Consider the following 22,455-nt stretch of genomic DNA (forward strand, 5'->3'; position numbering starts at 1 on the left):
AAAAGTAGCCCTGTGTATGCAATATATATATACATTTGCCTTTGCTGAATATATATAGGCTTGGAAGGATTAAGTTTTTAATCACTAAAGGTTGGTAAACATCTATTTGCATTTGTGGCAGGGCAAGGCAACTTGGGCCTAGGGCTTTAATCTGTTGTTCTCCGGTGTGGCATTTGTTACTCAAAATTATAAAAAATAAAAATAGAATTCTGCCAAGCCTAAATATATTAGTCCTAATATGTGCCCCTTCAGCTCAAACTATGGTAGATGTAAAACTTCTGGCCTCTGATGGACTCATTGCTCCAATCTTGCTTTAATAATTTACCACACATACTTAAACTGTGGAACTCAGACTAGAAGTTATGATTGAGTCCAAAAACCTTAGCAGGCTTCAGTAGCAGAAAAGACATTAATATGGACAACAAGAGCATCCAGAGTTATATTATTAGATAGGACCTTTGGTCTGAAATATCCCCAGGGTAAACTTTTGAAAAGCACCCAAGAGACATAGCATCCACTTTCAATGGGACTTTGACTCCTAAGTGTCTATGTTATTTTTGAAAATGGAATTAGGCTCCTAAACCACTTAGGTGCTTTTAAAAAAAGCACCCCAAATCTATTGCAAAGCACTTTTCACTTGGAAAAGGAGGAGTTGCACTGAAGTATGGTATTTGGGAGCTGGAGGGTTCCGGTTTCTGTTTTCTTTCCTGTTTTAGGGAAGCTGTTTGGCTTACTTTAGTTTGCATTAGCATTTGTATTTCAATATATGGCGAAGTTGCCCAGATCCCTGGAAAGGTGCTTTAAATTCAAATAAAATATTTGTTCTATTATGCTAATGAGGAAAAGAATATTATGCTTCATTTCTTTGTTGTTTTAAAACAGCTGTCACCACCTAATGGCATAAAGCCCAGAGAAAAATGAACAGAGATGAAATGCTGCACTTATTTAATTCTTTAATTCTTCAAGAGTTTTATCCATAGCACTAAGGGAAAGATTTTAAAATTACTTAACATGTTGGTAAAAAATGTTGTGACTGTCAAACATTCCATGTACCCCTTTCATCTTCATCCTGAAAACTTAAATAGCCATACTAGATCACACCTTGAGTGCAGTTAGTCCAGTATTCTGCTTATGGTTCAGAATAAGTAGTTAATGCTTCAAGGAATATGAAAATACTCTATAATACAAATTGCCAACATTATAGTGCTGTTTATGGGAACCACAGGAAAATGTAAAACCTTCCAGAATAGGGCTGGTCAGGAATTTTTCAATTAAGATTTTTTATCAGAAAATGCTGATTTGTCAAAAATAAAACTTTTTGAATAAAAGTATCAGATTTCACAAAACTTTCATTGAGAAGATTTCTCAGGTTCAGAATCCAGTAGCCATGAATGGTGCACTAATTCAAAATATATTCTGAGTTGTCATTTGAGTGGTAACTACAGCTGGTCAAAAATTGGAATTTCCATTTTGCAGGAAATACAGACTTTTTGAAATTTGTTTTTGTTCCAAATAGAAATAAGGGGAATGAAAAAAAATACTGTTTTCAAAATGTCCCGTGAAACAGAACTTCTGAAAAGTTTCCATTTCAGAACATTTTCATTTTGGAAAATTTCAGAATTTCAGTTCAGAATTTTAGTTTTTCAGTTTGAAATTAATTTCTGTTTTTTAAATCTTTTTATATTTTACTTTATGGCATGTCACTACTAATAGTGCAATAGCTAGATGGACCTTTGGTCTGATCCAGTATGGCCATTCTTATGTTCTTATGAAAATTTTCCAAAACAAAAATAATTTTGCTTCAAAAAATCTTTTTGTCTTGGAAATTTTCATCAAAGTCAACATGTTTTTCTAAATGTGTTGATTTTTACAAAAATTGCATTAAAAAAAAGTTTAGATGAAAAATTTCCAACCTGCACTTGTGGTAACTTGTCTCTTTGGTCCTCGATAAGCAAACAACAATAGTTTGAAAGCTCAATATAAAGTTGAACTGTTAGATTCCTATCAGAGGAATTAACTGTTCAGATCCTTCAGATCACAGTACTGTTGCAATTGCCCTAAAGCAAAAGGAAGAGGAGGAGGAAGAACTAAGGTCAAACCCTATATTGCATATCACGGACCTAAGAGCCTTTGCCTGTTTTTGCGCATCAACAGCCATCCTATATTAGCAAGTGACACATTTTTAGCAAAAACAATGAGGAGTCCTTGTGACACCTTAAAGACTAACAAATTTATTTGGGCATAAGCTTTCGTGAGCTAGAACCCACTTCATCAGATGCATGGAATGAAAAATACAGTAGCAGGTATATATACATAATATATGAAAAGATGGGAGCTGCCTTACCAAGTGAGGGGGTCAGTCTAACAAGAAAATTCAATTAACAGTAGAATACCAGGGGAGGAAAAATCACTTTTGTAGCGGTAATGAGGGTAGCCCATTTCAAACAGTTTTTAGCCTTCTTTTGGCCAATTTGCATATCATTATTTGCAAAGTCAGGGTCCCAGTTGGAACATGATGTAAGTGTAAGTATGCTCCACTGAATGATATCTTTTAGAGTTTCCTCCATGGTTTTGGAACAAGCTCTTGTATAGTTTTATGTTCTCTTTGGTGCTATACTGCTTCCTGTATTGCTAGACGTTCTATAGAAGTAACGTGAAAAGTCTTTCAGAAGCCTTTTGGACACTTCAAGGACATAACAGACTCTATTAAAGCAGCAAAAAACTATGTATGCCAACTCCAATGTAGCTGCTGGCGCTAGATATAATGGAATCAGTATTTTAGGCTGTAAATCCAGACAAGCTGACATCAACAATAGAGTCTAACTCCATTTCCTGAGGCAGTACACCTGAAAGGAGCCTTATTTTCGGAAAGTGCTGAGTTACCTACCCTCTGAAATTTGTTCTGAAATTTGACATACAAAACCAGGAGTAATTTTTGGAAATCTTGGTCTTAGTTTCTGAACTTTGCTTTGTTTGGTCCAGAGAAGACTGTTTTGTCACATTTGAGGTAGCAGAATAAGGTAGCAAACAGAAATACAACATTAGTGTTTTTTGTCCATCCTTAGTTATGAATGTACGAATGAATCAGCACTAAGCATATATTGATTCCAAATGAGTTATCTTAAAGGACCACTTAGCTGAATTCTATTTGCCTATGTGCAATAATGATGTTGTCAATGATTCATCCAAATTTCCTGTAAATAGAGTTTGGGAAGGAGAGAGGGGATGGTTCAGCCTGAAATGAAATTGATTTATGTATGTTGGGTTGTGTCCCAGATATAAAAAGGATCTTGCCTGTAATCTTAACTAGAACAATTATGCTTAGGTTAAAGGTTTAGAGTATACCTCAGGCTTTTCCAGTCCCCTATATATGATTTGTTGACAGGTTGTAGGGATCGTTGTAGAGACTGTTGACATATATTGCATTATTCTAGTTTTTATAGTATAATGAGTGTGATTTTTTTAGAAACTTTGGAAAAGTAGTACATCTAATGCATGACAAAGGTATCACTGGATGCACATGGGATCAAGTTAGTTGTCACTAGGCCAACTGAAAATAGGCCAAGAATCATGCAAAGTGTTAAAAAAGTATATATGTGCTGTTGAGATTCCCGTTCATAATACTTTTTCCCCCCATGAGCACTGCAGGTTATGGGTGACAAAAACATTGCAAATCAGAAAGGTTCTAGCACCAAGATTTTATACATAGCAACGTATCATAGGTTATAAAATATATCATTTCACTGTGTCATTACTATTACATTATTTTTAAAACATTATTGTATTTGTATATATTTATTTCAGTTATAGTATTCCTGCATTCTTTTAGGTTTTGATCCTTTTGTTTTTCTTCTTAAGAGCAAACATTCCTCTTCTAATAGTTTGTCTGCTGAAGAAATATCCCAACTTCTTCTGCAGCCATCCAGGATTACCTTTTAGGATGTGTCCCTCTTAGCTATATAAGAATGCTTTCAAACTCTGAGGATATTTGGGTACTGAGTTGCTGGGAAGGAAGTAATAATTGATCCATGGATAGATAAATACTGCCACTAAAGGAGATGTAGTATTTTCTTTTACATGGTGTTTCAGTTTTAGATCCTTTATATTAATTTGGTATGCATTGAATTACCATTTAAAATAAAAAGCCAATGGATGATTGTATTCCCTTATTATCTGGAACACTTGAACTAATTTAAAATAATGCTGCATATTATCTAAAAGCATTTAGTCAAATATATAGAGGGGGTCAAACTTAGGCCAGCACAGTTAAAGCAAATTGAATTCCATCTTTAGAATGCATTTCAAATAGATTTTTAATTGCAGTATTTTATCCAGAGAGTGTTACCTCAAACATTTCCTTTATGTATTATACCCACAAGATTATATCCTTTATCAGAACACTGATGTCCCAGAGCTATCCTCCTGACAAAATTGTTGCTGTAAGACTGCACAAAAACACAGATGTGCTTTCCGTTCTCTTTCATCTTATTCACAATAAGATGAAAGAGGCCAAATCTTTCAGATATATCAGAGGCCAAATCTTATGAGATTCTTATGAGGACTGGATCAGCCCCTGGTGTCATAAAACCCACTGGAGGGATGATAAGGGATAAGGAAACTCTGTAAGGATCATCACAGAGTTTCTATCTGTTTTATTCATAATGGGAACAGGACTTGCACCTTACAGATGGAGCCACAGGGCACACCCCCAAAATATGGATCCTCTGGGAGGAAGCCACGGCCATCTATATGGAGGCCCTCAGTGACCATCCTGTTTCCTGTCAGCTTGGCGTGGAACTTGACAGGCACTAGTGACTGTCCAGGGAGTTTTGCAGTAAAGGTAATGCAGTCTTAGGCTGTAGTATCTTTCCTGGGGTATGATATATATCCACTCACAAACACTTCAACACAGGGCCACCCAGTCCCTTCCGCCTCCCTCTACAATGGATCCCAACCTCACTGGGACTTGAAAAGGGCAGATGCTGCCATGGAGACAGATGTCTCTATTCTTAAGTGCTAGAGGGAAGGGAGAAACATGCACAGAAAATATATTGTGGTGGGTTTCTGGCATTTACTCAACCCTTACTTAAAGCAAATGGGTAAAAATTGCATTAAAATCTCAGGTTTCGGTCCCAGGAAACTATATTTCAAGTACATTGCATCCAACAGTCAAGAGCAAGACAGGCATTTAAGCATTCCCACCAGTAATCTTAGAAACCTCTTCCTGAGAATTAAATGCTTTGCAAAAGTTGATGAACATTATTAAAAGTAAATGTAATACTTGAACTTGACTATCTTTAGAATGCACTATGATGAGCACATCTTTGAAAACAAGCTTCTGGCTAGATTATTATAAACGTTTGTACTAAACCTAATTTTGTTTTGAATAAATCTTTACTATATCATCTACATAATAAAATTGTGGGGTGGGGAGAGAGTAGACTTTTAGAACATTATTTTGTAGTATTTTTGTTGAGTGTGGTTGGATTTGTATGGAGATTTGTAGTAGTTAAGGTGTTCAGTTCCAGAGATATGCCACCATTTCTCTTAGGTTAACATTGTTATTAAAAAGACACTGACAAATATTTTAGTAGAGTTTGTTTTGTTTTTCATATTTTATTGTTTGTAGTACTCTCTTACAAATGAAATTGACCCAGGTACAGAGAGCCTACATGTAGTTTATGTACCACTTATATTTCACTTAAGTTCTCAAAATAGGTCTCTTGAGTTTTTCTTTTAACCTCTCTACACAGGGCCTTTCACTCACGTCTTAATGGTTCTCACACCCAGTTAATGTTATGGACACCAAAGCTATCATGACGCATCCGCCAGAAATGTCTGAGCTAAAAGGATGATGACATTCTACAAAATGGATGATATGTGGCATAACAGGAAGGCAAGGGAAAAAGCATGCAAGGCCTCAATTCAGGAAGATATTGAAACATATGCTTAATTCTAAGCTTAAAATTCAGAACATACTTTAGTAGTAAATTATCTTCCTGAACTGGAACGTAGGAGAAAAAGAATTTGACTTCACATGGAAGTAGGCATCATGGAGGGGGAACATATGCCTGGGATGAAAATGCTCCTGTTACACTGCTTATCAAGTCAAGCGGCCTTCCTGTGAAATTCACCCTGAAGTGAGTTTAGTTTGGATCAGGCCTGAGGCTTGCTGCTTTGTAAACATTCTGCCAATTGAAGTCATTGGGACTTTTATAACTGATTTCAGTGGGAATTGGATCAGACCCTTGATGATCTGCTATTACTGCCAAATTGTGCATTATCACCATACCCAGTGCAATAGATCCATTAGAGCCTTTTAAATCCATAATTTAAATGCTATAAAATGTAATATTGTATGTATATATATTTTAAATATCTGTTATTTACTTAACAGACTTGATTCAAAGGAACCTTTCCTGTCTGTTGGGTGAGTATGTTTACATATGTATATATCACTATTTTTAACAATTATACAATATTGTTGACCCCATTAGACCCATTAAAGTATAAAATGTTGAAATGTTAAGTACTCTCATGTAAATAGTCATTCATTACTATACCTAAGCTTGGAAAGCATAGATTTTAATCAGTAAATGTCAGCAGACATTGATTTCTCCTTCCACCCAAACATGACAGAAACTATTTTATTTTTGCTGATTAACTGAAATGAACAGAGGAAATTTTACATATATATGTTAGATGATGCTCTTGTGGACAACTGTTGTATTAGTTGCCTTGATGTCGTTCTATCAGTTAATGTGAATTTCATGTTATCAAATAGTCTCTTTATTAATTTAGTATGAATTTTGACAGTATTTTTAATACAATTAACATGCTATTTTTAAAATGTCTCTACTAGTGCAAAAAGTTGATAAAACTATTTGTAAATATTGCTGTTTTTAATTTAAATTTATAAAATAAAATCAGATCTTTTCAAGCTGATGAACCATGTCTATATTGGTATGTGTGTTAAAAACAGTTATAAAATTTGTAACCTCATTTGCACTGTCACCAATTTTCATACTTTGTTAATTCAAGCAATTGATTTATCTGTTTAAAACATTATCGTTAAATATGTTGTATTCTGGAAAACAGTACTCACTTAGTAAATGCACCTATGTTTGTAAGGTAAGTATTAGTATTGTATTTTTGAGTCACAGCTACACTCTTCTTAGTCTGTCTTCCCTGTATCAGTATCACTTCTCTCTAAATCTACTCTAATGCACTGTTTTCTCTCCTTCTTCTTTCCACTTCACTGTCCTTGTTTTTTTCTATCCAATTCTATCTTCTTGGTCTCTTCTCATTCCCTCATGCTTTCTTTTTGGTTCTCAGTCCCCAAAACTGTAGTATTGTATACTGCTAAGAATATATACAACAGGCAAAGGGTCCTGGTGCAAAGTAGTCAGGTAAGAGCTAATCTGAGCACATAAATGATCTGTAACTTCCAAACCATGGTATAAAACCAAGGAGTCAAGAAATGCTCCATAATCTGTATATATAAAATAAAAGCAAACAAAAGAAGCATGTTAGTCATGGAGTCAAAAATGTAGTGAAAATAGGGACCAGATTCTGCAAACATTTCTGTCCACAAATAACCCAACTCCTATAAATTGTATCAATGATGAAAATGGGATTGTTGCATGAATAAAATTACATGCATCAATGTATGCCACATTATGCCTAATCTTTATTCGTTTCTGCCATATAGAATAACTAAGATTTGTTTGGTCATATCTTGAATTAATTGCTTTTTTTTTTACTTTTGATATATAATTTAATTTGTTTTTTTTCCCTTAGGTTTTCAGAAATGTCTAAAGTGAATAAAATGTTTTTTTAACTTTCTTCTTATTCTTGCACTGGCATAATCTGAAATGACCAAATGAATTGTTTCACCAATTTGTGTGGCTAATTCTCACAATTTATCAATTACCATGATATTTGGTGTTTTTCTCAAAGCCCCAGCTTCTGACGTCAGGTGATTAGATGAAAATATCTGTTTTCATTTAAAAAATAAGTTTATATCCTTTGTGGCTGTAGGGAAAAAAATCAAAACTTGGCACACGTGTACCATAGAGGCTCAAAAACCAGAAGGCAGATAAAGAAAAATATCTCATAATTAATAAGTTATAAGCACATAATTTTGGGAGACTATCATGATTTTTGAATGTTTGGGGTTGACAATACTGCATTTGTTTTTAGCTTCCACTCTGTAGAGTCAATTTACCCCCAACACAACATAACAACTCTGTGATTTTACTGCTCAAACCAGCTGCTTCCCAGGAGGGATCATCTGAATAATGAAACCTAGGCTCTATGCAGAACTGTGCAGAGGTTTGTCTAAGGCATCTCTTTTTATATGACGTTGTTTTCCTCAGTTGTAATTATCATATGTCAAAATGCAATAACTTCCCCCATCTGTAACTTCCTTACCTAATACTTGCCTTTTGCAATTTCTACATAGCCAGGAAGAAGAAGCAGACTTGCTGAGTCATAGGCCTGAGCAAACAGGTCTCCTTTTTAGTGCTGAGTCAGGAATTTACTCCACCTAACTGCAAACTGATTTTTATTTTAACCTGTTCAGAGACTTTGCTCCCATGCTGAGACGTCGGATTGCAAGTTTCAGCCAGATTGACAGTTGAAGCCACAAACCCCTTAAACTACATTAAGTCCTTGTTATAGAGTTGCTGACTCAACCTTAATTAGAATAGCACGTGTGTATCCTGTAATGTCCCCTACATTTAGAGTAGGACAAAGCAGCTATCTAAATTAATTTTGGTTGCTTACAGATGATTTGGTTCTGCAGGTGAGCTTTTCATTGATCTCCATTGTGCAGTGGAGACTTGCTTTCACCTTCTCATTTTACTGCTAGCGAATGATAATTATACTTTTTTATTATTATTATTATTATTATTTTTTATTATTGCTGTGTCTAGGCTAATGACCAATAGGGATCTTCATGATTGCTTTTGTGCATTTGTATGTGTGCATGCTAGTGCAAAGCAATATTAAATGTAGCAACCTAAATGCCAAAGGCTAATTAGACGTGTGTAGAAGTGATGAGGACTTGTACTGCCCCAGTGGGAGCTATGGTGAGCATAGGCAGAGACTCATGGATTGTCTACACAGGGACACTCAGAAAAATTAGTCTGAATTAACTAAAGGTATGAATTTAAAGAGGTGTAGCTAAAGCAAAAAGAAGGCTGAGGGGAGATATAATTGCTCTCTATAAATATATCAGAGGAATAAATACCAGGGACGGAGAGGAATTATTTAAGCTCAGTACCAATGTGGACACAAGAACAAATGGATATAAACTGGCCATCAGGAAGTTTAGACTTGAAATTAGACAAAAGGTTTCTAACCATCAGAGGAGTGAAGTTCTGGAACAGCCTTCCAAGGGGAGCAGTGGGGGCAAAAGACATATTTGGCTTCAAGACTAAGCTTAGCCTAATTTTGGCAATTAATTGATCTTTGTCTCTTAGCGGTCAATATGCCCAATGGCCTATGAGTGGATGTTAGATGGGGTGAGATCTGAGTTACTACAGAGAATTCTTTCCTAGGTGTCTGGGGTTTAGCTGATCACCATATTTGGGGTCAGGAAGGAATTTTCCTCCAGGGAAGACTGGCAGAGGCCCTGGTGGGTTTTCGCTGCCCTCTACAGCATGGGGCACGGGTCACTTGCTGGAGGATTCTCTGCACCTCAAAGTCTTTAAACCATGATTTGAGGACTTCAATAGCTCAGACATAGGTTAGAGGTTTGATACAGGAGTGAGTGGGTGAGATTCTGTGGTCTGCTTTGTACAGGAGGTCAGACTAGACGATCATAACTGTCCCTTCTGACCTTAAAGTCTATGATTCTAAAGCACCGCAAGCCCCTGTGAGAACACTCTTAGGGCTTGTCTACAGTTAAAACGCTACAGCTGTGCTGTTTCAGTGTTTCAGTGAAGACACTTCCTACACTGACAGAAGGGCTTCTCCCGTCGGCATAGGTAATCCACCTGCCAAGAGGCAGTAGCTATGTCAAGGAGGAATTCCTCAACAACCTAGCACAGTCTACACCAGGGGTTTGGTCAGTTTAACTGTGTCATTAGGGGTGTAGATTGTTCACACCCCTGAGTGAAATAGTTATTCTGACCTAATTTCCTAGGGTAGACCAGGCTTTATTCACCATAACAGTAGCTGTAGGACTTGCTACATAGTGCAGCAATGTGCACTACAAGGTGCAACTTCTAAAACACGCTAATGTGTTATGCACTAATTGGTCTGTGTAGACCTTGCTGGCATGCACTAGAAGTTCACTGGTGGACTTTCACACCACTGTTTCAAGCACTAGAGAATTTTTAGTGTGTGCCAGCAGGGTGCACGTTCACCAATTAGCGCACAATACATTAGTGTGCTTTAGAAATCATACACCTGTAGTGCACATTGTCACACCATGTAGACAAACTCTTTATTCTGTTTACCTTAATGCACTTCGAAAATTATTTTGGATTAACTTTCCTGAGTGTCTCCATGCAGACAAGCCCTTAGAATGGTGTGATGTTTATTCTCCTTTCCAAGGATGGTCATTTCCACAGGCAAAGGTGGAGGAGAATGATGCCCATTTCCTCTTTTCCCCTCACCACCTCCTATGGCAATTTGAATACCTGGAATACATGTGGTCATAGTCCCTACATCTCCTGAACAAAGAAGATGTGATTATCCCCAGCCAGAAGGGACCACTGTGATCATCTAGCCTGACCTGCTTTATTACACAGGCCATAGAACTTCCCAGAATTAATTCCTGCTTGAACTAGAGGGGTTTTTTGTTTGTTTTTGTTTTTTGGAAAAACATCCAGTCTTGATTTTAAAATGTCCACCACAATCCTGGGTAAATTGTTACAGTGATTAATTACCCTCACTGCTAAAAAATTGTGCCTTATTTGCTACCATTTAATATGTCACATTTGGATTCCATTCAGAAGGGGCATAAAAGGAAGAGAGAGAAATACGGCTGATTTTTTTTTTATGGCTTTCAGCCCCTGCCAGCTGCACAGAATAGGTTTACGTGATAAGCAGGCAGTAGCTCTTCACAGTGATTGGCTTTGAAAATCCATTCGCTTCGAACGTCTTGTCAGCTGAGAGTCAAGCTATTTCTCCTCCTTTTGTGCAGTTGTTTAAAAAATGAGATCCAAACTGCTGATTTTTCAGATCTTTTTTCAAGTTTAGTCATTTGTGATAAACGTTACATGTTTGGAGGAGGGATTATCTGGGGATGGGGCAAGTGGGCTGGGATGGGATGGAGTGGGATATGAAATGAGTTGGTGGTCAGAGTTTAAAGGGTTGTCTACACATGAGAGTTAATTCGGATTAAGATATGTGTCTGAGTTTAACGCATAATAGTTATTCTTGAATAACTCCATGTGTGGACACTTCTATTCCAGAAAAAGAGGGCCCTGTTCTGCTTTACCATAATCCCCTTTGAAAGTTATTCTGGAACAACTCCATGTGCAAATGAGAATTTACACAGTGAATAATTGTCCTCTTATGAAAAATCACAAACAAAATTGGCACTGACACATTTTTTGATAGAGACTCCATCATCTGAATGAGCTACACTATCCTCAGGAGGATCCCACTTCAGGAAAGCACATGGTTAGGTTTTGTCCTGAAAAGAGGTGCTTTTTTGAATCATGGTCCAGGAGAGGTCCCACTAGAACCAAGTGGGGAAACTTTGATTGAATGGGATGATGAAGCTTGCAGTGTTGTTCTGCAGTGTATGTGACTAAATTCTGGAAAATTTCAGGCTACAAAAATTTGAATTTTTTCAGATACTTTTAAACCAGCAATGCCGATTCCTGCTGTAAACTTACTCCCTCACTGTCATAAACAGATAGTTAAGGGTTAATATCTCTTTTACCTATAAAGGGTTAAGAAGCTCTGTAAACCTGGCTGAAACCTGACCAGAGGACCAACAGGGGGACAAGATACTTCCAAATCTTGGTGGAGGGAAGTCTTTTGTTTGTGCTCTTTGTGGTGGTGGTGTTCGCTCTTGGGAGTGAGAGGGATGGGACATCAATTTAGGCTCTTCAAATCTTTCTGAATCAGTCTCTCATGTTTCAGACTTGTAAGTAATTAGCCAGGCAAGGCGTGTTAGTCTTATGTTTGTTTTCTCAACTTTGTAAATGTTTCTTTTTGCTGGAAGGATTTTACCTCTGTTTGCTGTAACTTTGAACCTAAGGCTAGGGGGGTGCCCTCTGGTCTATAGGAATCTGATTACCCTGTAAAGCATTTTCCATCCTCATTTTACAGAGATTTTTATCTTTTCTTTCTTTAATTAAAAGCTTTCTTTTTAAGAACCTGATTGATTTTTCCTTGTTTTAAGATCCAAGGGGATTGTATCTGGACTCACCAGGGATTGGTGGGGGGAAAGGAGGAGGATGGTAAATTTCTCCTTGTTTTAAGATCCAAGGGGTTTGGATCTGTGTTCACCAGGGAATTGGTAAAGTCCCTCAAGGCAACCCAGGGAGGGGATGAAGTTTTGGGAGGACAGAGAGTGCCCCAGACACTGGAATTCTGGGTGGTGGCAGTGTTACCAGATCTAAGCTAGTAATTAAGCTTAGAAGTGTCCATGCAGGTCCCCACATTTGTACCCATAAGTTCAGAGTGTAAAACTACATAAAATCCTTATTCTTGCTACTGGCAAAGCTATTTCTATAAGTTTTATTTGATGCTTGCTTAATATCAAATCTTTCAACATTATTTATAATGCAAGCTTCTGAATTAAATAAACACACAACAAATCTTGCATATATAGCATAATTTGAAACCAAACCTTTGCAATTTTTGCGCATTTCTAAGACATAGGTATTGCATCCTGAGTCTGTAGTTTAGATATAGGAACAGCTCAGAAATCAAATTATACCTTCAGCTCATTTGCCTTAGAGGGATATATAATAATCTGTGCTGAAACTTAAGTAGCATGTTTAGTGTTGGCTAAATGTAACCTGTTTATTCATTTACTGTATCAATGGCCAGTCCTCCTAAATCTTTATTTTAATTTTGCATTCCCTTCTCTAGTGACTTTTGCAAATATCCCTCATGACTGCTAATAAAAAAAAAACTAGTAGGGAATGTCTCTCTAGAATTTTAGTGCAGATTTGCTCCTGGCTTCATGGTGCCGGGATTTAGTTTTCTCTCCTGCACCATTCCTTCCTGTCCAAGAGCCCATGGAGGAAGCTTTGGGAGTCCAGGGAACTACACCTAGATAGGGAACAGGAAAAGGGAAGTCTGGAGGAATATGTGAATTATCCTCACCTTCTCAGACCCGCACCTCATTTGAGTCCCACAGGGAATTCGGATAAGAATTAATGCAGTCTGAGCCTGAGTCTATGTTAACTTTCTGCTGCTTGCCTCTATGTTATGGACAATAAGCTGAGGAAGCCCTGGCTGCATTGCAGACCAAATGGAGACATTTTACCTAGGGGCTAAAAAGGGAGGGTCCCAAAGCCAGTTCTTAGGTACAGGGTGATCCTATAGATCAGCTAGGTGCTCCATGGATTTTCAAGTTCTGGGGAAAAAGCCTCCTGTTGGTTTCAAGGTTGGAAGGCAGTGCAAAGTCACCCCTCAGAACTATTTGGAGAAAGGTCTTCCAGAGGAAGCTTTGCAGATTTTTAATTCCCATCAGAAGGAGCAATCAGGCCCTATATGAATTAGCTATTTCCTTTGATTAATATTCCAACCAGATCTTTCTATTTTCTAAGGTGCTCAGTAAAGGTTCTTTTGTTCAAGTTCATTAATTCTTTGATATATACAGCATGAAGCAGAATAAGAATGCCATGGCAACACAGCAAGATTATTTCGATAACAATGTCACAAAACCTTAACCCCTGACTGGCTGATGGGAAGGGGGAGTCCACTATCCCTGATGCTCCACTTCAACTTTTAACTGTCAATGGGGAAAATATTGTCCTTGAGAAGAGAAAAGTGGAGGATAACCAGAGTGAGGGAGAAGGCAGCTTTTCAAATTAATAGTTAAAAACTTAACAAATTCTGCAGCCCTTCCTTTCATTCTTATGTGTGGGCCAGCTGCTCAGTGTGAATAATATTCTCAGGGCATGTAGGTGGTGAGAGGAGGGAGCACACACTTGAATATAATAATTCTAACTCCCTGTTTGCAAGGTAGCAACCGTATCTCAGGCTCTGTGCTTGGAGTTTATTCTGCCCAGGAAACAGTTACCTTAAATACAGGGCACATCCTAAACAAAGTGGGAGAGATTGAGTTTTGCATTTTGTATAGCAGCAACGTGGGGGGGGGGTGTCACATTCAGATGTCAGGGGGTTCACAATGACCCTGCATTTCACTTATTACTAAATGGGAAGGAGGTGTAACTAGATCCCAGATAACTGGGCGGGAGGCTAGTACAGAAAGAGAGTCCTCGTATGGAAAAGTTTGCAAATCACTGTGCTATACTTTAAAAGAGCTTTACTGGATACACAACATTCCCAGTAGCTTTCCACAAGATTGAAGATTTAATATTCTATGTTTCCTATCGGGCTAATTAAGATTCTTAATAATCACCTCATCCACACACAGCACTGGCTGTCATACTGGTTCATACAGAGCTCTCTGCTTGAGGATCTTCCTGAAAATATGAGATTACTGAGTTGGATAGAAAGTTTGTGGCTCCATTTCCAGTTACAGCCTCTCTCAGTCTGCTGGTATTCTCATCTTGTCTCTGTATGCATAGAGACTCCAGCTTATTTATTGTTACACTCAGCTGCAGTCTAAATAACAGTAATATTGCCCCAATTGTAATTCAATATTAATAATCAGAAAATATGTTATACTTGTTAATACAGTACTAGATACTGACAAAATGAAAATACAAATGAAACTTTAAATGTGTATTTATTTTCCTTATTATTTCCATTACACACACACACATGTATGTGTGTATATATATATATATATATATATATATATATATATATATATATATATATATATATATATATATATATATATAATGACTAATACTTTGGGCAAGGAAAGCTTTTTCTAATTCCATTAACTTTTATTAGCAACAAACTCACTGAATGAACACCCTAAGAAATCCCTCTTCAGCTCTCTGACCTTAAAATCATTAGTTATGTTGCACTTCATAATTGAGAGAGGCAATCGAGCATGAGATCACTTTTCCCTCTCCTGGTTATTCAATTTGCCTTTCTCTTTATCTCTGTCTCCTTCACTTCTGTTACCCAAGACTACCTTTCCATTACTTTTTCTCTGCTATCAATATATAAGTAGCATTTTTATGCTCTGGGTTAATATCAAATCAATAGCATAGTAACCCTCTGCAGATAAGGATCCTGGTCCCATCTATACAAGAGGGCCTCTTGCTCCAGCTTTGCTGCTCATTGGCCTTGATAAAAAGCCTATTTTGTTGCGGTCATCGGAAAACATGTTGAATTTCTCCTGCTACATATCAAAGTGCTTGGGCTTCACAAAAAGTAAAGTGTTTTCAGGGCTCTGACGCCTTTTTGGCCTCCCCATCCAGAGCCTCTCCTGACTACAGTAGCAGGCAATGCTAGAGAGGAGAATTCCTTCCTCTAGCAGCAACTGGATGGCAAAGCAGAGCAAGTAGTGCTACCTTGCAAAAAGAGGGCTTACTCAATTCAAAACAAAAACGGGTTGTAGCTTGGGACCCGGAGTGTGGTGATGAAGACACTGTTTTCTTCAGTGTTCTCTGCTGTTTTAGAAACAGTTTCCTTTCAACATACACGATACAGAATTGGCGAACACTTCCTTACACAGGGTTCACTAGATGTACAAACAAGACAGATGCCATAAACACAGTAGCTGAGGAAACACAGTTACACAGGATACAGAGACCTATTCTTGGTAGTGTCTGTTACTAATTCCTAAACATGTACCATAAGGTGAGTGCCAGTGGCGGGACGGGGGAGCTGAGGCAGGGAAAGAACTCTGGGGAGAGGAAACTGCAATGTATGAGGAGTTCCTGAAGGAAAACTCAGGGGATGAGAGAACTCAGCAGCACTGTGGCACCCACAACAATACACACGCTGTGCAGGCATGCCAAACCCGCAAAAAAAAAACCCAAAATTGGGCTTCTTTAGACTTAATTGGCTAGTGAGTTGCTTGTTGGCTAGTTTTTGGCTTCTAGCTTTTTTCTTGTTGCTTCTTTTTTTGATTGGCTCCCGGCAAGCAGAGGCAAGGGGGTCAAGCAGGGGCAAAGGGGTGGAGAGAGTCAAGGGTGCACAGCGGGCCCACCACAGTCCCAGACTGCATACCGGGAGGATCTAGTCACATAAAGTGTTGGAATCCTTAGGGATTGGCTTGTTTTGGCCTTGTTTTGAAATGGGATTAGCTTGATTTTTGGCTTATTGTGAAACTTATTTACTGTGTGAAAGTTGGCAGCTGTGGCAAGTGTAACAGTTGCAGGCCAGGGCAGTTTGCCCCAGGCCTTCATTTGAGAGAGCTCCCAAACAAAGTGGTGTTGCAAACTGGCACATGAGGTCACAGTGCCACTCACTGAAAATAGGTCTGGCAACCCTTCGGTCACAACAGAGGGATCCCCAGGCCAAACCTGAGTAGTACTGTGACCCCATACACCTGGACTGGGGAACTGGACCCAGCCCTGTGAGACAGGAGCCAGTGCTGCTCTTTCAGGTTTGGATACAGTAAATACACATTTAAAGTTTCATTTGTATTTTCATTTTGTCAGTATCTAGTACTGTATTAACAAGTATAATATATTTTCTGATCATTAATACTGAATTACAAATTGTGGTGTTATTATCATCAGCATCCATCTAGGCAGCAGATACCATGCGTGTGGACAGTACGAATATCCTTTTAGCTTTTCTGGTTCACTGACACCCATGCTTCAACAGCAATGTCAGATAGTTACAAATAGTTGTAAACTTTTTAAATAAAGAAGGTGCTCAGAAGGTCAGATTGTCTAGTGGTTGGCACAGCTGACTTCCCGCCCCTTACTTCTCTGACAGAGGTACCTCAGTTCTTAAGGAGGTATGGTAGTGGACCTGGACTCTCTCTCCCCACCAGGGCCCCCTGTGAAGCAGTGCCTGAACAGGGACCTCCCAGCAGAGTCTAAGTCCATTGCCCTGGGCTGCCTCCTACTGCTGTCACTTTGTTTGGGGTGTGGCCTCTACAGACTGTTTGAACTATAATGGCTCAGTTCAAGTAGTGGCCACTTGTAGACTTTTTGCAGTGTTCTGACATGCCTCAGCTCCCTCCAGGCAGGGCAGCAGTAAGATTGATGGGGCCTAGCCCCACAGTGTCTCAGTCACACAATTCATTCAGATCCTGGGTACACCTCCATCTCTGTAGCAGTCTCCCTCAGTTAGGGATTCAGTGCTACTTCCCCAGAGGCTGTCCCCAGCCGTCAGGCTCCTAGTGATGCTCTCTTCATATGGGAAGGCAGCTAACTCCTGCCTTTTGGCCAGTCAGCCCAGGACTGAGACAAGTTCTCTCCTTTTCTCCTCCCTCCAGTCGTGGCATTGTCTGTAGGTACAGATGGGTGGTGTGAGGTTTCTCAGCTTCATCACAGGGATCCTACAGTCCTTACTCACGGTAATTAAGGGATGCAGGATCAATCCTTGAGAGAACAGGCAGAATGCAGAAAACAGATCATTTTTCCAGCCGCCTCTGCTTTTTATCTCTGGTATCACCAGCAGATACTATTTAGTGACTACAGACCATTAAGCCCATCCTTATTCATTACATTATTTAAAGTTAAAGTTAGCCAAGGCCTAGTTCTAGTGAAGTTGGGTTTCAGAGCCGATTAAATCATTCTAAAAAGAGGTGAAGATATTTTAAGAACTGAATGGGACAAGTTCATTCCAAGGCTACTCATGGAATCATATTATTCAGACAACCACCAGCTAATTTCTGAAAGTGTTGGTGAATCCCAACATTTTCATGAGTTTTAGGATGAGTAATTATGTGTCAAAGTCTTCCTACTGAAGTAGTGACAGTTGCTCTTCTTTATTCTCCTATCATCTAATCAGGGAGCACAAACCACAGTTAGATTTCCAAACCACAGACACCCTATGAATAACAAATGCCAATAATCAGAAGTGCACAAACAACCCAGAGGCTGAAATGTGTTCACATGAACTATTTGTCAAGTATCTAGGAATAATGAATATATTCACAGAAACAAGGATTGAATCACAGGCAGAAAAAAAGGGCTAAATTAGTTGGATAATTTATTTGAAACTAATTTGACCAGTGCTATTGAACTTTGTGTTACTGAAGGATTCTAAAGCAAGAGAAATGAAACTGCAACTTTTGGGATGCTGAAGTCAATGCAGCAGAAAGAATCAGACTTCATTAACACAGATCCTACATGCATCCGATGAAGTGAGCTGTAGCCCACGAAAGCTTATGCTACAATAAATTTCTTAGTCTCTAAGGTGCCACAAGTACTCCTGTTCTTTTTGCGGATACAGACTAATACGGCTACTACTCTGAAACAGATCCTTTGCATCATACTGAATCAAACTGTTCCCATCTCTACTGTACTTATAAAAGTAGTTGCTAGATATTGTGTAAAGCTTTGTTTCCTTGCAAAATGAAATTCTCCCGTATAGTCAATTGAAAATATTAAACACAATCATACTTTATATCTGTGCTCAAATGCCATTTGATTTCAACCAGACCTTATCTAGGCATCGATAGGTAGACACATTTCATGTCCTGGCTGATACATTATAGGCTATAAAACCATCATGCTGTGTAAAGCATTCATAGAAAAATAACTTCACAACCATGTAAATCCAATATTGTTGAGTAATGGTAATGTGTTTTTCTGGGGAGAAAATAGAAGATACTAGAAGTAAGATCAGCAAGCATATATAAAGAGAGAGAGACTTCAACAGTTTCAATTCCTTCACAGAGTTTTGTGGATTATAGGACAGTATGCCGTAGGCAAAACTGAGAAGTAAATTATAATAATACAAAAGCAAATTTACTCTAAGATGTTTTTGTACTGCTGAAGTATAGTGTGGTTTACCTGTAGTGATATAAACATTGCAAACGAAACTTTCTCTAAATATTTACTTATGGTGTCATATATATATTAGTACATTAATTTTCTCAAGCAATAGTTTGCAGTGTTATAAATGTAATGTAATTTTATGTTTCACAGGCAAGGAAGGGCTGATTGTCTTAGAAACATGATGACTAATGTATTTCAGTTAACCATAGTGACAAATGTCTTTCCAATTGTGGGATTGAATTTATTAGAATTTAACAATCATGGACATATCTTCACTTTTTCTGGAGCAGGTAACACTGTATACTCAGACACCATTTATGAATGCTATATTAAAATGGAAGAAAATATTTATTAAAATATTACTAGATATAACAGCTATTGCATAAAGCGCATTATAAAAGTACATTAGTATTATGTTCTTAAAGGATAAGAACTATAAGAAAATATAATGAAATATTCTCCCCCATGAGTATTTTGCTAAAACAACAGGAGTATCTGTTTTACTGCTTCATTGGAGCTTAATGTACTGGGAATGTTGCTTAGCAGTGCTCTCACATATATCTGCTATGTATGTATAGACTAGCAAAAAGGCCAGTATCCCAATGGAATGTTTCATTTCACAGAATCTTGTTGCATTCTAGTGCCACATGTCACCTCCAGCTGAGAATATTTGGCCAAAATCTGCTCTCAGCTATACCAGAGTAGAATTGGAGTAAATCCATTGAAGGAATTGGAGATAATCCCAATTTACACTCAGGTAAATAACAGGATTTAGGCCATTGACTTCAACTAGTTATTCTGGATTTACACAGAGGTAGCTTGGAATGGAATGTGGCTACTATTATTTATTATTCATTACTTATTAAGCACCCTCAGTTTCTTCATTGTTGTACAAATCATATCTACGTTTAGTCCCCACCACAAGGAGTTTACATGGGAATTAGATAATACAGATTTACAGTATATTGGAGGACAACCCAAAGATTATTCATGTGAAAAAATTATGGGCAAATAAGTAAAATAGGAGAAGCTTAATGCAGGGATTTGAATGTAGTGACAAGAAGGTTTGATGGGATAGAAGAGAGGGATCCAGTGGAAGTTTTCAGAGGGAGGGATGACATTGTAACACTGATAGACAAGGAAGATCTCATATGCAGTGGTGATGTAGCCATGTTGGTCCCAGGATATTAGAAGGATAGGGTGAGTGAGGCAATATTTTTATCGGACCAAATTTTGCTGTCGAGGAAGAGAAAATTTCAAACTTGCACATAGCTCATCTTCAGGTCTGGGAAAGGTATTCAGAGTGTCACAGCTAAATACAAGGTGCAACAGATTTTTTAGTGTAAGTAGTTAACATAGGATGAGCTTATTGTAAGCACAGAAGCTTGTCTCTCTCACAAACAGAATTTGGTCCAATAAAAGATATTACCTCACCCACCTATAATATCCTGGGACCAGCATGGCTACAACAACACTGCGTACATATTCCAAGGAACCATTCAAGGTGAAGTGTCCCATTAACACCTCTCCAGTCATAGAGGGTAAAGGGGAAAAGGTCTGGGGAGCAAGATGTAAATGATTATAGATTGTTGTAATAAGCCATAGATCCAGTGTCCTTCCTATTCGGTCCATGATTTTTAGTATCTAGCAAAGTTATGAATTTAAGCTCCAGCGCTCAACTTTTGAAGGTGTTAAACAAGTTTCCTTTGAGGATGAGGACTGATCAATCAGATATAGAGTCATCGCTTTGTGAAACGTGTTCACCTACAGGTGATATGGCGTTTTTATCTTTTATCATTTTTCTGTGTGAGACAGGGCCGCCCAGAGGATTCAGGGGGCCTGGGGTCTTCAGCGGTGGGGGGCCCCCGATTCGGTAGTTTGGCAGCGGGGGTTCCTTCCACTCCGGGACGCACCACCAAAGTGCTCTGAAGACCCGTGGCGGAGGGTCCCCGCCGCCAAATTGCCACTGAAGACCCGCCTTGGGACTTGCCACCAAAGTGCCAGAAGGACTCCCCACCGCAGGTCTTTAGGGCACTTCGGCAGTGGATCCCGGAGCGGAAGGACCCCCCGCCACCAAATTGCCGCTGAAGACCCGGAGCGGAAGAAGCTCCGGGGGCCCAAGCCCCACGAGAGTTTTCCGGGGCCCCCTGAGCGAGTGAAGGACCCTGCTCCAGGGTCCCCAAAAAACTCTCGTGGGGGCCCCTGCAGGTCCCGGGGCAAATTGCCCCACTTGCCCCCCCCCCCCCCGGGCGGCCCTGGTATGAGATCATTCAAGAGTGTAGTGACTGTATTTTTTCACCCACATAGTTGTTATTCGAGCTGATGGTTGTTGAAATTGTAGTGGAAATCCTATGAGGGAGTTTAGGTCATCTGTCCAGACGATGAAATTATAATTGATATATCTCAAGTGTATCATTGGTTTTGTAGTACATTTGTTCAGAAATTCTTCTTCCAGGTAACTCATGAAGAGGTTGGTGTATTGGGGAGCCATCATAGTAACCATGGCTATTCCCATGGTAGTTCGGCAGCGGGAGGTCCTTCCACTCCAGGACCTGTCGCTGAAATGCCCCGAAGACCCACGGCAGAGGGGTCCCTGCCGCTGAAGACCCACCCCGGGACCCGCCGCCAAAGTGCCAAAAGGACCCCCCACCACTGTCCATGGTTTTGGACAGTGTTTGTTGTTGAATTTAAAATTGGTGTTGTGTTTGAGGTGAAATGAGACAAACACTATGCTCTCAAAAGAGCTCACACAGAAAAATTATAAAAGACAAAAATGCCATATCACCCATAGGTGAACACTTTTCACAAAGTGATCACTCTATATCTGACCTCACAGTCCGCAAAGGAAACCTATACAACACCTTCAGTTATGAATTTAAATTCCCACAAGTCTGGGAACTTAAATTAATAATTATGCTAGATACTAAAAAACCTGGGCTGAAGAGAGACAGAGACTGGATTTGTGGCTTATTACAACAATCTATAACCCACTAACCCCCACCCCAGCTGTTTTTTCCCCTTTCTGTCTGACTGGAGAGGTGTTAACAGGCTACTTCACTTTGAATAGTCCCTTCAAATATTTCTTAGCTACTTAAGCTAAACATTTTGTTCAACCTTTTATTTAGGCCTTTGCTACACTGGCACTTTACAGCGCTGCAACTTTCGCGCTCAGGGGTGTGAAAAAACACTCCCCTGAGCGCTGCAAGATACAGCGCTGTAAAGCCTCAGTGTAATCAGTGCCGCAGAGCTGGGAGCGCAGCTCCCAGCGCTGCAAGCTACACCCGTAGAGGATGTGGTTTACGTGCAGCGCTGGGAGATTTCGGAAATTTCAAGTGTAGCCATACCCTTAGCTGTGACATTCTGAGGGTATGGCTATACTTGATTTGAAGTGTGAGTGTGGTCGGAGTGCCAGCGCTGGGAGAGAGCT

The 22,455-nt window shown here is 39.0% G+C and overlaps 1 protein-coding gene across 4 annotated transcripts in view; it reads left to right on the top strand.

Moving 5' to 3' along the window:
- RALYL (RALY RNA binding protein like) overlaps positions 1-22,455 on the top strand; it is a 655,965-nt gene that overhangs the window by 560,849 nt on the left and 72,661 nt on the right. For all 4 annotated transcript variants that reach the window (XM_030553367.1, XM_030553368.1, XM_030553369.1 and 1 more), the window contains one exon: positions 6,398-6,430. In XM_030553367.1, the coding sequence (XP_030409227.1) occupies positions 6,398-6,430 (33 nt within the window). The remainder of the gene's footprint in view (positions 1-6,397; positions 6,431-22,455) is intronic.

Source organism: Gopherus evgoodei, chromosome 2 (assembly GCF_007399415.2).
Source record: "Gopherus evgoodei ecotype Sinaloan lineage chromosome 2, rGopEvg1_v1.p, whole genome shotgun sequence".
NCBI lineage: Eukaryota > Metazoa > Chordata > Testudines > Testudinidae > Gopherus > Gopherus evgoodei.